The 15462-nt window shown below is 28.2% G+C and overlaps 1 protein-coding gene across 5 annotated transcripts in view; it reads left to right on the top strand.

The window, feature by feature from the left end:
- The window catches only part of trc (Serine/threonine-protein kinase tricornered), a 131984-nt gene that overhangs the window by 106893 nt on the left and 9629 nt on the right, over positions 1-15462 (top strand). For all 5 annotated transcript variants that reach the window (XM_015508949.2, XM_089219525.1, XM_015508948.2 and 2 more), the window contains one exon: positions 5616-5754. In XM_015508949.2, coding sequence (XP_015364435.1) covers positions 5627-5754 — 128 coding nt within the window. In that variant the 5' untranslated portion in view covers positions 5616-5626. The remainder of the gene's footprint in view (positions 1-5615; positions 5755-15462) is intronic.

The following is a 15462-nucleotide window of genomic DNA, read 5'->3' as shown; positions in this document are numbered from 1 at the left end:
AAATTGTTATGGAAAAATTGTTACTACCATAAAATTGTCTCTCATGTGACATCTGTATGATATATTTCTTTTATATATAGATAATGATAGTGAGGAGTATAAAGACTATATTTTGGAGGTGACACTTATATTTTTCCAGACAATTGATCGAATTTTCAATCATTATTTTCAACAACGATTTTATACATTACTATGTTGTGTCATATAAAACATGACAGCAATCGTTATAATAACTATATTAGGTTACCCATCATATGTCGCATATGCATATAGCCATATAATATATAGGTACGTATTTTGTATTGATTAGCATTCAAAATTCTATTTTGTATTATTATCTGTTTAGGTAAATTATATTTTGTATTTATTTATTAAACAGCACGATTCTGTCACGGTAGATATCTTTTAAAATAATATAATATAATAATATAATCCTGCAGGTCATCGCATATTATAAACCATTTTACATTATATGAAGTACCCACTTATTAATCATTGATATTGTTTATACCTATATTTAAATAATTATAATATGTATGATTTGAGCTTGCAACTTTGATAGCATAAATTTCGTATCGAATGTGTAAGGGTCTTAAGGGGTCCCCTTGCAGAAACTTGCGGTGGGTATACGCCGACACTGAGCAATATAACAAATATTTTATGTCTATATGCATCGTCTTCTTCAATTATAGGAACTATAATATACGAAACTTATTATATGATATTGTTTTGTCTGTACTGTTATCAATCATGTTTTTATTTATATTTTTTTGTGGTTGACGCCATTTCGAAAATCCATCATTAGCGTCACAGTCGTTGTTTTTACAGATTCGCCGGGAAAACCGGGAATAATACTTCCGTCGGTAAATTTACTGTCGTTATATATTGTAATATATTATATGTTCTTTCGATCGAAATTAACGTAGCGAATAAAGTATAATAATATTTTTATACTGACAATGTGTTCTGCAAGCCGAAATATACAAAATATATGATATTATTATAATATAATGTTATGTAGGTATAGATTTACGAGGATAGAATCTCTTGATAATTCAGAAAAGACTGAAATGCTGGCCTGGCTGTGATACGTATTGAATTTATCATAATATGAAATAAATAAATGTATAAATACTATAATATACTTTCGTCAATATCTCTGTTCAAGATGAAATTATACTTATATGCATAAATATATATATATATATGTATGTATGCGAAGTACTCGATTCTTGTTAAGAATTTTACATTTTAAGATTAAAACACATTAAGGACCAACAAAATCTTTCCCCAAGTGAACTTGAAATTTTGAGAGACAGTGCGGGGCTGACGTCATACCACAACACTTCACCCCTATAGTTAGTGGCTGTTTTCCATACGCGTCGAATGCAGACTTTGTCTCGCGGGAAGCGCTTCCGGCGGCAACATAACGCAACAATCCCAATCCGCCGACAGCCAGGTTTCGTATTACTTTATATAGGTAACATATTTCACCATAAAATAATATGTTATACATTACCCCTTTCGATAACAAAGATAAGATAATTATTTTTATGTATTATAATAGCCTGGTGCGAGTGATCGAGGTATCCCTCTTCCCCCCTGTCACTGAGTATAGGTGCATTTTGCAATTTATATGTTGTAGCAGATTTTTTTTATAACGAACCAATCCAATCAGGGATTTATTCAGAAGGTTCGGACCCCCCCCCCCCACCACAACATCCAAAAAATCCTAGCTATATCCCTGAATTTAATGATTATTATTTATTATATATGTACATTTTTCAGAAAACTGCTGGACTGCAAGGTTTTTCATATTTTCAGACATGATTTATTATATAGTACAACAATTTAAGATTATTTAAATTAAATTAAAGTTTTTAATACGTATCATCCATAATAGTGCAAATTATTACCATTGCGTATTTTGTTTGATACAAATAATTATTAAAATTGGCAAAAATCATAGTAAATTCTCAAAACATGATGATTAATGACTGTATATAGGTACTCTAGGTGCTATACCATTTAGTTTATGGAATTCGGTTTACATACAAGAAAATAATCATGAAACACCTATTATAATAGCTTTCTTACGCGTAATATGCAATTTGGATAATGTTTACTAACCATTATCAATTTTATTATTGAAGGTGATTGTGATAATATCGTATGTATTACATTATGTCACATATTTTTGTTTTCAATAACGATATGGCATATTGAACGCTAGACTTGTGGGCAAACAATAAAACAATTTAGAAAATTAAAATTTGTTGTTCTATGAAAGTTCTACATATTTATTCGACACTAAATTTCAAGTGAAATATTGTGAAGTGAATACTCGAGTTGAATAAAAAATTAAAATATACAAGGCCATCCAAATATTCCGTTATAATATTCTATCAGTCAAATGTCGATATTTACTGGCATGAATTTTGTTAAAATCTTGGTTAATATCAGCACTATAAAGCTATTTTGAATGAAATTACCTAATGCATTATATTATATATTAGATATTATTATTATATTAAATAAAATAATATTCAAATAGATGAAAAAAATTAATATTTTTTGTCATCATAACACATAATATGACAAATATAACTTGCAAAAGTACATAGCTTCAACATTTTAAAGACAAAAATTACCCGTGGCAACGTTTATCTATAACATATAGCCACATTTACAAGTAGTATAGTCATAAATATAAGATATTGTATCACAGATGAGGATTGACATGATATATGCACAATTCAATGCATCTAAAGTTCGAGATACACACCGCCTGTCGTCTCCCCATTCGCTTTATATAGGAACAATTAGTATATACTGCAGTCAGAAATAGGTAAACATATTTTATTATAACGACAAATATTGATATCTTTAATATATATATATATATATATACCATCCACGTCAAACCATTTTCATATTTCACGTTGCCTATTCAACTGAGTATCCTGTATATATATATATTTATAAATACTTACATAATATGTATCAATTAATTATAAAGGCTAGTTATTCCATATATCTGTTGAATTACAAATTTCTACATCACTCATAGTTATATCTAACGCGTAAACCATTTATTTTTTTAGCTAATAATTATAATACTGTCTCTATACATTATATAATACGTGATATTTATATTATTGTGTCTCCTATATATACTTATCTAAATATCACATTATTGTCGCGAATATTAACAACCTAACGTTGCCCGTCTGAAAATCGTTGTCGGTAGACGAAATAAAAATCGCAAACGTTGTAAAAAAAAAAATGGTGCTAACTGGGCGCCTGGTTGTCGCTCAACAGGTCCGCAGCCGTTGGCGGTTTTCAAAATCAATAATAGATGCGACCGCGTGTTTCACGGGCAACCGCACTCCATTATACTTTATGTCCGAAACGTTTTATTTCTCAACCCCTTTTTTGTTGTGATTCATTTTTTATGTAATTGCCATTATACAATATTATCTAACCATCTTTGATCTATCTATACAAAGCAATAAACACTTGATTAGCGTTCCTAATTCATGCAGAAATGATTATTTGAAAAATATATGGTAATAACTGACAAAATTAATTTAGAGAATAATTACCCTAGAAAGAAGCTCGAGGAGGAGAACCCATCACCCGACACTGACTCTTGGAACACTTACATAATAAGTACTACAGATTGTAAGAACAGTTGTAAATATTTGATATGCACCTATTGCGTTGAAAAATATGTATGTTCGTCTCTATATTTTTATCGTTTTGAAAATGTAGAAATTCGATTTCTAATGCTTGTTTTATGTATCAATCAATTGAATAGTTAAGAAAACTACATTGTATCTATACATGCGTTTTATATATCTCATTTTCGAATATTAGTAAATTTTATGTTCAAGATAGGTAATCAATTTTTTTATAAACTATAATATCATGATAAATTATTTTATTTTATTATAACATTAAAAGGTAGGTAAGAAATAAGGATATTGCACCCAAAGCAAATTATTTTTAGTTATATGTCTATAAATTATCTATTCAATTACGGTTTACTCCAATCCTGCTGTAGCTATACTATTATAGTATTATACATTATATTTTAATACAGTGCAACTTCTCAGTTCTTCCTTATAATTTTTCTGAACTATAGATACATTATAATTTATGTAATTATTGTATTACGCATCAGTAAGCATACTGCGCGAACGGAAATACCTAAGACGTGTGACAAATTAAATACGTACGTACGTTATAAATTATAATGATTTACTGCGTTCCGCGTGGTGTTTAATGTTTAATCGGCCGAACCAATTCCCGACGCTGCGTCTGTTGTTATTCAAGAGTCATGATATTTTTTTCTTTTTTAAACTGCACTCAGAATACAATAGGTACATTGCAAAATCGTTTACAGTCTTGACAAAAATAAAGGATTTTTATGGTTTTTTTTTTTATCAAGTCCTATAACAATATTATGCAGTCGATACTTTTGTCAAATCTGCAGCAGCAGCATCGTGCACTTTTTATTTAAATGGACGCGAACGTCTATAACGTAATATAAAAAATTGTTGCCCGGTCGGGAAGTACGCGTAAATAATTAATTTACCTTCTAAAATAATTTTAGAATGAACTGTTCGCATAGCGAAAAAACACTTCGTTCGTTCGTTCTATATACTTATAAACCTAGAAACTAGTTTATTTATAGTCAATCCATTTTTCATGCGTCCTCGTTGTACGCGTACCATAATACTTCGGCCATACTACCGCACATTTCTTCCCCATCGGACGACTCGTATTATTGTCTCAGTGTTTATTGCGGGTACCATCTAGGTTTGTATTTTCGTTTAATATATTATCATTTTAATCAAATATTTGTTGTCTAAGTATACAGCGAAGAAACTTTTATAAAAGAATCAATAATTCCGACAAAAAGTTTCTCAAAATAATTTTGATAACTGGGTCACGAGTGTCGTTTCTGGTTTTAAATAATATTAACATTGTTCTAATGTTATACAAAGTGAATTACAATTTAAATTCGAATTTTTTTTCAAATCCGGAACAATTGAAAATTATTTTTTAATTACCTTGTATAATGTATAAGTATCCTGTTAATATAGTTTCGCTCTATTATGTATTTTGTGTTTATAAGATTAATATGCCAATCACTGAAACGATCGCCACACATACTACTATACTAGTTAGATTGATCCGGATTAAGGAATAATAATATACAATTCTATATATAATTTATATATGTATACTGAATTATATGATGTTGCAATAAATAATAATCTAACAAAACGTATGCTATATACATTTATAGGTTTTTTGTCCTTCACCCTTGTTATGTGTTCGAGTAATCGGATCCTCAGGAAATCCAATAAAGCTTCTTCCCGTTTCGTAGACGAAACAACGGGGTGGTAAATAATACTTGTGCCTGCAAATATATATATATTATTTAAAAAAAAATATAGTATATCCAGCTATATAATAATATAATAACGAATTGCATTGCGTATATTATATAGTACGTAAAACGTGCGGTTTTCTTTATTGTTTTTATTAACTACTATAAAAATATTAAATACTTAGTTGGATTTTTTTTTTTTTTTGTTTCGCAGGTGTATTGGAGATGAGCGCTGCAACCGAAAGTGGTATCCGGTTGAGCGGACATACTCTAGACAAAGCGACCAAGGCTAAAGTCACCCTTGAGAATTACTACAGCAATCTGATCGCTCAGCACATTGAACGGAAACAGAGGTACAGTACATTTATGTGTATGCGTATTTTTATTGATTTTTTTTTACGCATTTTGTACATATGATATGTTTGTAAATCTTATGGTTGGAATATATAGTAATATATTCTACATATTGAATATTCCGATGACAACGTCTTTTATATAATTTTATTATTATTATTTATGACTTTCGATATAAGCTTATTAGAATTATATTTTATTGTTTTTATATTGACCTGAACTAAATAACAAATTCAAAAATACTTATAATAATATTTAGGTAAGGTATAGCACATAAATTTGAAATTGCATAGAGAAAATGACGTCACTGTAATAAAAAAAGAAACCATGATAAAAATTATAATTGAACTTTTAAAGCTTCAATAATATTACATTATTTGTTCTTTTTTAACGTAATTTAAATGGAACATGAATAACAACACACATTAATACATTATTAGTTATTAGTGTTATTACACATCTTGTTGTTAATTCCTTGCCCCAAACTTTCAAGTAATACCAATTTAAACATGTATTATTTAAAGGAATAAGATCTTTTAAAACATTTAATTGTTAACAATACTATTGGTCATAAAATTATATTTTTCTGAATGTTCTTCATTGTTCAATGTTAATGTTAGAAACTTAATAATTAGTAACGCATACAATATACAAAATGTTACTTCTATATTATACTATTATTATTATTTACAGTTTTATTATATTAACACACTATTTACAGTTCACTAATATGCATACAACAATTTAAATACCGCGTCAATCAATCAGTTTGAACTAAATTGGCTGATAAGCATGACTTATAGAAATCGAAAGGTCAAATCTCAATTTATCTAAACTTATTACTTTTATAAATTATTTAATTATAAAATATATTGTGTTTGAAACCAAATAATGGAAAACCAAACATAAATTAAAACATTTTTTAACGTATTACTAAGTAATTTATTTTACCGTAGAAAATGCTTAAAAAGTTTTTTTTAATTATAGAACATTATTATTACATTTAGTTTGGGCTTAAAATAATTCATTATTAACCACCAATGTCAAAATTGATGAAGGCCAGGTTTTTTTAGAATTGAACATTTAACATTTAACCATAAATTTCTATCAGTGTTATCATTTAGAAAAATAAATTATTAGTATTTTGAGAATTATTGATTTATAATAATTTACCTAACTGAAAAGATTTATTTTTGACGATCGTTATAATTGATCCCTTTGAACTTAATCTTGTAAGTTTTCGATATGTATACATATATAACCTAACCTAACCTAACAAAAATAATGTTTTTGTATTATTTATGATTATTCAACTCATCAAATACTTACAATTTGTATATGTTAAATTTGAATATCATACAAAAAGTTATTTTACTCGGTACTTTATATTTAAGATATAATAAAATGATTAGAACCCGTTTTAATATAAAATAAATCATTTTTATAACAATTCACTTTTTTGTAAGCTCATATATTGTTAGTTTATTTTTCTAAATTTTATAATAATTATAGTTTCAAGTTCGGTTTAACAACTAAAAAATTTAGTTCCTGCCACTGCAGGACAATGTTTGCTATATGTAAAGGTATCACTATTGTAAATGTTTTAATCTGCCCGGGATACGTGAATTAATACACGTTCCAACGCTAGTTGACCAAATTACATCACGAATTATTATGAAAACACTAACATATGTATAATAAGGTCAAACGTCAATGGTTGGTATGATAAGCGCTTTGATACACTCGTATTGTACAAACGTAATGGTTTGTTTTCGTATTAATACAAAAAATGTATAAAGTATAAATTTAAATTCGCATAAAATAATATTAAATTAATGAAATTTAAAATGAATTATTGAAAAAATGATGTTGTATTCATAATAATAATATGTGGCGGTTTTGAGGGTATTCTGAAATAAAATACTTTTATCGCGTATTTGTACGAATCAAGAAATATTTTAAAACAGTTGAAGTATACATATACTGTGTGATTAATAATAAAAAAATCCTAAGTACTGATATAGTATTATAGTATTAAAAAACAAACAAAAAACTACTCATTTTAAGTAGACATTATAAATCATCTCACAATAATATGCTTTTTGATCATCATTATAGATACATATAATCATTGTAAACAAAAAATAAAACTAACAAAGCAAGCCTCAAATAATTCAATAACAGAGAAACACAACGATGATAATGTCAGTAGAGACGTACAGTAAAATCAAATCCACCGGATCTCTTTATGAAGCCGCAAGTCGAACATAAAAGCGTATCTGCTAAAGCAATAACGTCATCTTCACGAGAGATAACGCAACAGCAAAAAATATTTCATAAAGAATTACTATACCCAACCACAGAGACAATTTTTTTCTTATAATAATACAAAAGTATAATATGTGTATAATATATATAATAATATAGATTATAGATACAGAGTGATTCACCATGCATGCTCAGCCTCGTCTTTCCTTTAATAATGAATTTATTAAAATAATAAGATTTTAAATGTATACCTAAGTATACTAACATAATAATTACTAACCATATTTTTAAATATTTAATTTTTTATGCAATTTAAGGATTAACCGTATCTTAACAAATTGTTTCCAATAGATGAAAGCAGATTATTATTATTTTTAATTATTAAATTTTATATAGGTACTAAGAATAATTTAATCTTTGATGATAAGTTTTAAAATGCTTCAATTTATTTAACTTTGATGAATTGAAAATTATCGTTTTGTTTCTACGATACAATTATATATGATATTTTAAATAAAAGAAATGTTGAATTTCTCTTAATATAGTAATGAAAACAAACAAAAACTACCAAACTTCTTAACGACCACAAACTTATCTTTCATTGCTTGCCAATTGTTTTTTGTATACATGTTCTTAAAATAATGTATTTACAATTTTTTTTGTTCTTACGTGAAGCTGTTATACGCTTTTTGCTGAAACGCAGCCAAAGTTTAATCTCGCAGTCGTATTAGCTTATATATTGTTGTCAGAAGAATTTGTTTCTTTCAATACCGCATTTACCAAATGAAACTACTATAATTGCTGTTCAATTATTCTCTTGAAACTTTTAGTTGTAAAAACGTTGTTTGCAAATAACTCATGTCTACAGCTGTGTACAAAAACTATAATATGTTTTTCATGTGCATCTGTCACATATTATATACATGTTATTGTGCACCTAAGCTATAACATTTATACATTAGAAATCATTGTATAACAACTTGAAAATACTTAAATCGATAATTCAGAAAATAGGCATGCCAAAAATATTCGGTATTTTATATCATCATCTGAATTTCATTAAAATGACCAAAATTTTTTTTTATAAACATCTTTAACGCACCGTACTTTTTATCAAGGCTTGTAATTTTTCTGAATAAAGTTGTTTTTTTCTGTTGCAGTCGTCTGGAAAACTATAAGTCCCCAAATTTGGGTAATCAATATTATGTTTTGGTACTATTAAATTTTTAATACATTTTATGTATTTTATACACCTAGAAAAAGGGTTACGTGAAGTTCATCTCCTTCAATCTGAAATACAAACACGCCTGTCGTTCTATTGAACCAATAGTATACATCATTACTTTTTCCGCTCTGAATCCAAAAAGGATGTTGTTATGTTTGTATATATCACTGTTAAAAAACGAAATAAAAAAATAAACGGTCATCGAACGAGAAAAAACAACGTATAATATTATGTACCTAGTAGAGTAGTAGAAGACGGAAGTGACTCGAAATGGACTTTGTAAGAACTCTAGTGAATTTTGCCTCCTCTTCGTCAACACCCCCTTCACATCTCACATACACTCATCCAATCAACGTTGCATAAATTCAGCCATCCTTTACGTTCCGTGTGTACATAGTTTGTGTAATATTGTACTACATTACGGCGGCGTGTTACACATATGACTGTAATAGTATATTAAATTATTATGCGCATGTATCCGTCGTCGTCTTCACATCCGTATCGTGAACGTGCCGCGTGCCGAAGAGATGATCGGTACATTATATATACCTGCAAGCGTTAAATCGAAAACGATCAGAAATCCCCAAAACGACGATGTATAAGGTTAATGTAGTAAACCATCGAACCGGAAATTGTATGAATTCACGTTGTACATAGATAGCTCGAATAATATATAATACCTATAATCTATATGTATAGCATTTACATGAGCTTGTACTATATATATACGATAAAATAATATTGCTACGACTCGATCACTGTAACATAGCTATTATATGTGTATAATATATACAGGGTGTAACAGAAAGATGTGACAGATTTGTGTAAGATTTACATGTAAATCAGTCATATCTTTCTGTTACACCCTGTATAATATGACTTTAATCAGAGTTAATCCTCGAAGATGTTTGCTACACATTCTTTAACGCAATAGGTGTATACGCTATAATATTACATAGGTATTATAACATATACCGCAGCTATACGCTTACGTTGTGTATATTTTCGGAACTTTTTTTTATTTGTAATTTATCATATTATGTTATTTAACATTTATCTTTTGGTTTGATACTATAAAAAACGGTCTGTGGTCAATCTTGAACCGCATTAAAAAAAAAAAAAAACTAATGTCACTGCTGGAACGTTCTATTTATATAAATCCTCACATTGTCGTCGTATAGTAATATACTAATATATATTATATATATATTCCTAATGTATTATAGCGGTTATAATAAGTATGTAATAACTCACCAGAGATCTGCGGTTTTGAATGCTGACGTTGTGTATAACTTGAGCTTTTTGCTTAAAAAACACGTGTGGTTATAGATCTGCTGTTGAAACATACGCTGAACTATTGTACTACTATACGAGGATTATTCTTGTTGAGCAAAAAACCTTAAAAACAATTATATATGTGGGTAAAATGTTGAAACAAGACGCTTTGATCGCTATTCAGTCATCCAGTGCATTACAAATTGCTTAATATAGTTATTTTCCACTAAATAAAAATCATATGTAATAGGTTCACTTGTTTTGTTGTATATTTAACTGAAAAATTGCATTGGCTGAGTACCTAAAACCAGTTGAATACAATGAGAAAAGCTTGAATGAAATGCTTCTGTGTGATCAGTCATATATCATCTTATAATATTAAGGCTCACATATAGTGATATAAAATTTAAAAAAATTAATATTAAAAGCATTTCTGGAAATTTTGGAAATTTCAAAATTTTTATTTTATTTTTATCAATGATTACTTTTTTACTTAAGGCGCGTAAAAATTAGAAATATTTATTAAATTTTGAAGTATATTTCATAACATAAAGAAGATAATGTAGACATTTCAATATTTTGTTTTTCATCGTAGGTATAATTAATAAATACAAACGTAATGATAATATTTAATGTTTGTTCCTCAGTATATAGCATTTGCAGATTTTATATAACAAAATTAGGTAACATAAATATTCCAATTTTTCTTGGTTAATTCGTTGTGGAAATTTCCTACTTGCATATTATTAATATTGCAACTTTCAGAAATTCTATGAAAGTTTTTTTTACCCTCTAGTTTTTATATATGTACGTCATTTTTGTTGTATAATATATGAAAAAAATAGCTGATATGTTAATGTGCGAAACGGCGCACTGTTTTTCTAATTTGATATAGGTAACACCATTTAATTTGCTAACATATTATTTTTTGTTTAGCCTGCTTAATTCGAAAAAAATTCACACAACCATATATTTTTCCATCGAGCTTAATTAAAGAACGTCAAAAGTGTAAAAAAATAAATACAATAAATCATTTGCTTTGTAATCCAATTTTATATGCTATACCTCGTTAATTAAAATATATACAGTCGATAAAATTTAAAAATCCTATCTTCAAAGGGTAAAAAGATTTTTCAGAATTTCATGAAAGAACTTAAAATTAATTTTTTTGTTTCTAAAAAATCACAAAAATGTTATACACTGTATCGTTAAAAATATACATATATATTATATTATATAATACGACTTTTGAAGTTTGTAAAGTTGTTACATCGTATATACGCATGTATAGCGTACCTAACTATATAGTTTTTTTTTTGTATGTGTAAACTACTCAAAAACACGTTAACCATTACATACATCGAAACTGACAAGCGTGCATATACATGTACGTTTATGCGTTAACAATTTGTCGCCGTCGCGAGTATAATAATAATAATATATTATGCAATATGTAATCGTCGGATTTGAACGATTTTAAATTTTATACCATAGAATACGCATACATTATGTAAAATATGCTATATACATATCGAAGTTAAATATCCGTAATAATGAGTTTCTCGGAAATCGCTACTGTGTGCAAATTAAGCCATTAAGGTTCCTTCAAATTAATATATACGTTGGAAAGATAATTGCACTTGCCACTTGCCGAATAAGGAGATATTGGGATGACCTGCACTTGTGATTATTAAATGTTGGTATCATTATTACACGCGCACCCAGTTAGCAGTCTAATATTATTAAGATGATAATAATTTTAAAATGCTTTATAAGTTGAAATGTACTATTCACAATTTAGTATTTGGAGCGAGTGGGGTGGGTGTATGTGTTGCTGAATTGAACACCTCTATTTAATAAATCCCAATTTGAGCACTGAATAAAATGATAGGTATACTAAACGCATGTAGTGAAATACTATAAAAATTATTAGCGAGTGTGTCGGATTATTTTCCTATAGTATATTTTTCCCATAACCACATGTACAGAATCTATGAATGAAACAAGATTTTGTTTAGTGTTAAAGCCTAAAAGCCGTAGATATAATTACCTATTATTGTTGTTGGTATACACTTTAATTTTTAAAAATCGATGATTCCACAACAATAACTAAATATTTTGAGCACCGCGGCCAGTGTTGGAGACTTTATTATAAAAATTGTACACACTTTCATAAATCAACTTATAAACGATGAGGTAACTTTGAAGTAGTATCGAGCTTCCATAGCCGCCATATTTCACCCCTTATATCTGGTTTATACTGGACAGAGCATAATTATATGACATAACTTTAATAGCTCCCTGTCACGGGATAAATGTATCATCGTATTTAATCGATTTTACAAAAATTGTGTCGTCGGGGTGAACAACAATATAATTATAGATCCAGAGTATGATAAGTTATATTTTTGTAGTTTTTATATTTTTTTTCGTACATTTAACGGAAATTAAAATTATGTCCCCCCTCTCGATGACAGCAGGTAGAAATTCAGTATACTGTTTTGTTTTTTTGAATTACTTATATGCAAGTGAAATGCAAACAAAGCGACTATAAGCCCACGATTTCTGTCAGAGGCTTCGCAAAATTACGCATATATTTTTTTTTATGTATATATATAACACGCAAGTAGTCTATAAGTGCACTGTAGATTATGATGGATTACGAACATTCGAATTCGAGTAAATTTATAAGATATTTCCTACGAATAAATTGTTCTTCTTGCAGTAGGTGTCTGCCAGATATAGTTGTTATAACCAATAATAGAGGCACGTACATATTATAGTATATATAATATATAATAGCATTGATTATAAATACTATAATTATAATACAATAGTATTTATAGTCAATGATAATAGGTACATTTGGAACAAACCTATAGGTACAATTTTATTTTATTATTCGTTTACAAACAAAAAATATAATTACGAACAACTTGTCAACTTATCAATATGATATCAAATGTTATCGTAATGGTCGAGAATTTTGTTTTTTCGTTTCTCCGATTTTTCTCTCGATCGTGCCGTCACTGCAATGATCACGCGCGCATACCATAGTCGGAGATTGGACGGACTTACGGGAACACTGACATCGGGTCAGTACAGTGTTTTGATTAAAAAAAAACCCTTTAATACCACCAGAGACAAGGGTATAACACTATATGTGCACGAATTATTTAATGTACTTGTATAGTATAGGTACGCATTGAAAATTCCTCGGCACTTGTATACGTAATGCCGTGTAATTTATGCGCATTATTATGATCTACTTAAAAGGGCGATATTCTCATTCGTGGAACCAAAACGATAATGACGGTTATTACCCCAACCATTTCTGCAGTGACGTGGATTTTCAATCACGAACGCACGTACATTTTGTCAGCTGAAATCGATAAGATTTCTTTTAACTAATTGTATATTGCGTGTCACCTGCAGTATTTCCCTGGACTATTTTATTTATTTTTTATGAAATGATTTTCGATCGGTCAAACGTCAAACTAATTTTTTTCCGACTTCTTCTCAAAGTTTTTCTCAACAATACTCATTGTTGTGCACAAAAATATAGAATAATAACAAATGTCAAAATTTGACATTAATTTCAATTAGGTAAGTTTAATAATGCTATGGTTAAAAAAAGCCAACGGACAATCCGAATATTTCCGAGAAAACGGTTGTTATTATAGCTGAATAGTTTGAAAAAGTTAAATAACTTTAATGCTGAATATATCGTTTTTTTTTGATTCGTGCTCGTGTTTAACAAGTTAATATTTTTTGTTTTCAATTAAATTTGATTGATCTGTTCCTCGTCTAAAAATACATCATTATAATATTCCTGCATTATCATCATAGTATATTATAGCTATATAGTTATGCTCAATCATATATTCTATCTATATTTGTCTATAAAATATATTATTTGTTATACCCACGTTACATATATTATTCACTTCTACGCGATTTCAGAAAGGTTCCAAACGATATCCCTCCGGGAAACGAGTTGATTTCCTAAACTTTTATTTATTATCTGTTATCAAAAGGGACCTCTTTTGCAGGCACCTGTTCTGAATAGTCTTCCATTTTCGCCGATGCCGCGGCGCCAACCTCCGTTTTTTTAGAACATTGGAATCAATCACACTTACCGAATTGATTTTTATCAATTTATCCCCTGAGAATTCATCTAAAGCCGTTTTTTTGTATCAAGGTAGTAAAAATAATTGGGTCATAAGGCAATAGTATAGGCACTATGTACTATGTATTAATGTATATATTATATAGGTAATATATTTTTATGTATACAAACGACTGAATAATTTTAATTTTGCTTTTCGAAGGCCAATTTCCTATTTTTTCCTTTCTTGTTTTACACGTCATTATTAATCTATGTCGGCCTTATCATAAACTATTATTATAATTATTAATTTCTCTTTTTTTTTCGATCGATAGGTTACTCGTTCTGTTGTATGACCGTTTTCCTAATTGTTGTAAATTGGTTATACCGTTATTGTTGTAAAACAAAATTCACCAAAATAAAATTATTGAGTACCTATTTTAAATATTATTTATCTTCATTGATTTGCATATTATTAGTTTATTGCATAATATCGCTGAAAACCGATCTAATATTATGTATGTTCAATGTTCATATTTTCTAATTACCTTTTAATATCCAAATATTAATAAAGTTTGTTTCATACCTGCAGATATACAAATATGTGTTGTGTAATACTTATACGTGTATGATATAATTACATTAATTATCATGATAATGCATTATGTAAAACAATGCGTATATACTAAGGTAAATATGATATCTAATCAAATACACATAATTGGTTTTTATGTTAATTAACAAGGCTATAGTAAATTGTGATCAATGTAAATATAATTTATTTTCATTTTCTACTTTCATGTATTTAATTGAAAATTGAAATAATTAATT

Source organism: Diuraphis noxia, unplaced genomic scaffold (assembly GCF_037042655.1).
Source record: "Diuraphis noxia isolate RWA-SAM2 unplaced genomic scaffold, SU_Dnox_SAM2 contig0002, whole genome shotgun sequence".
NCBI classification, from domain to species: domain Eukaryota; kingdom Metazoa; phylum Arthropoda; class Insecta; order Hemiptera; family Aphididae; genus Diuraphis; species Diuraphis noxia.
The sequence above is the reverse complement of the archived record's forward strand: the minus strand, read 5'-3'. Positions and strand labels throughout refer to the sequence as shown.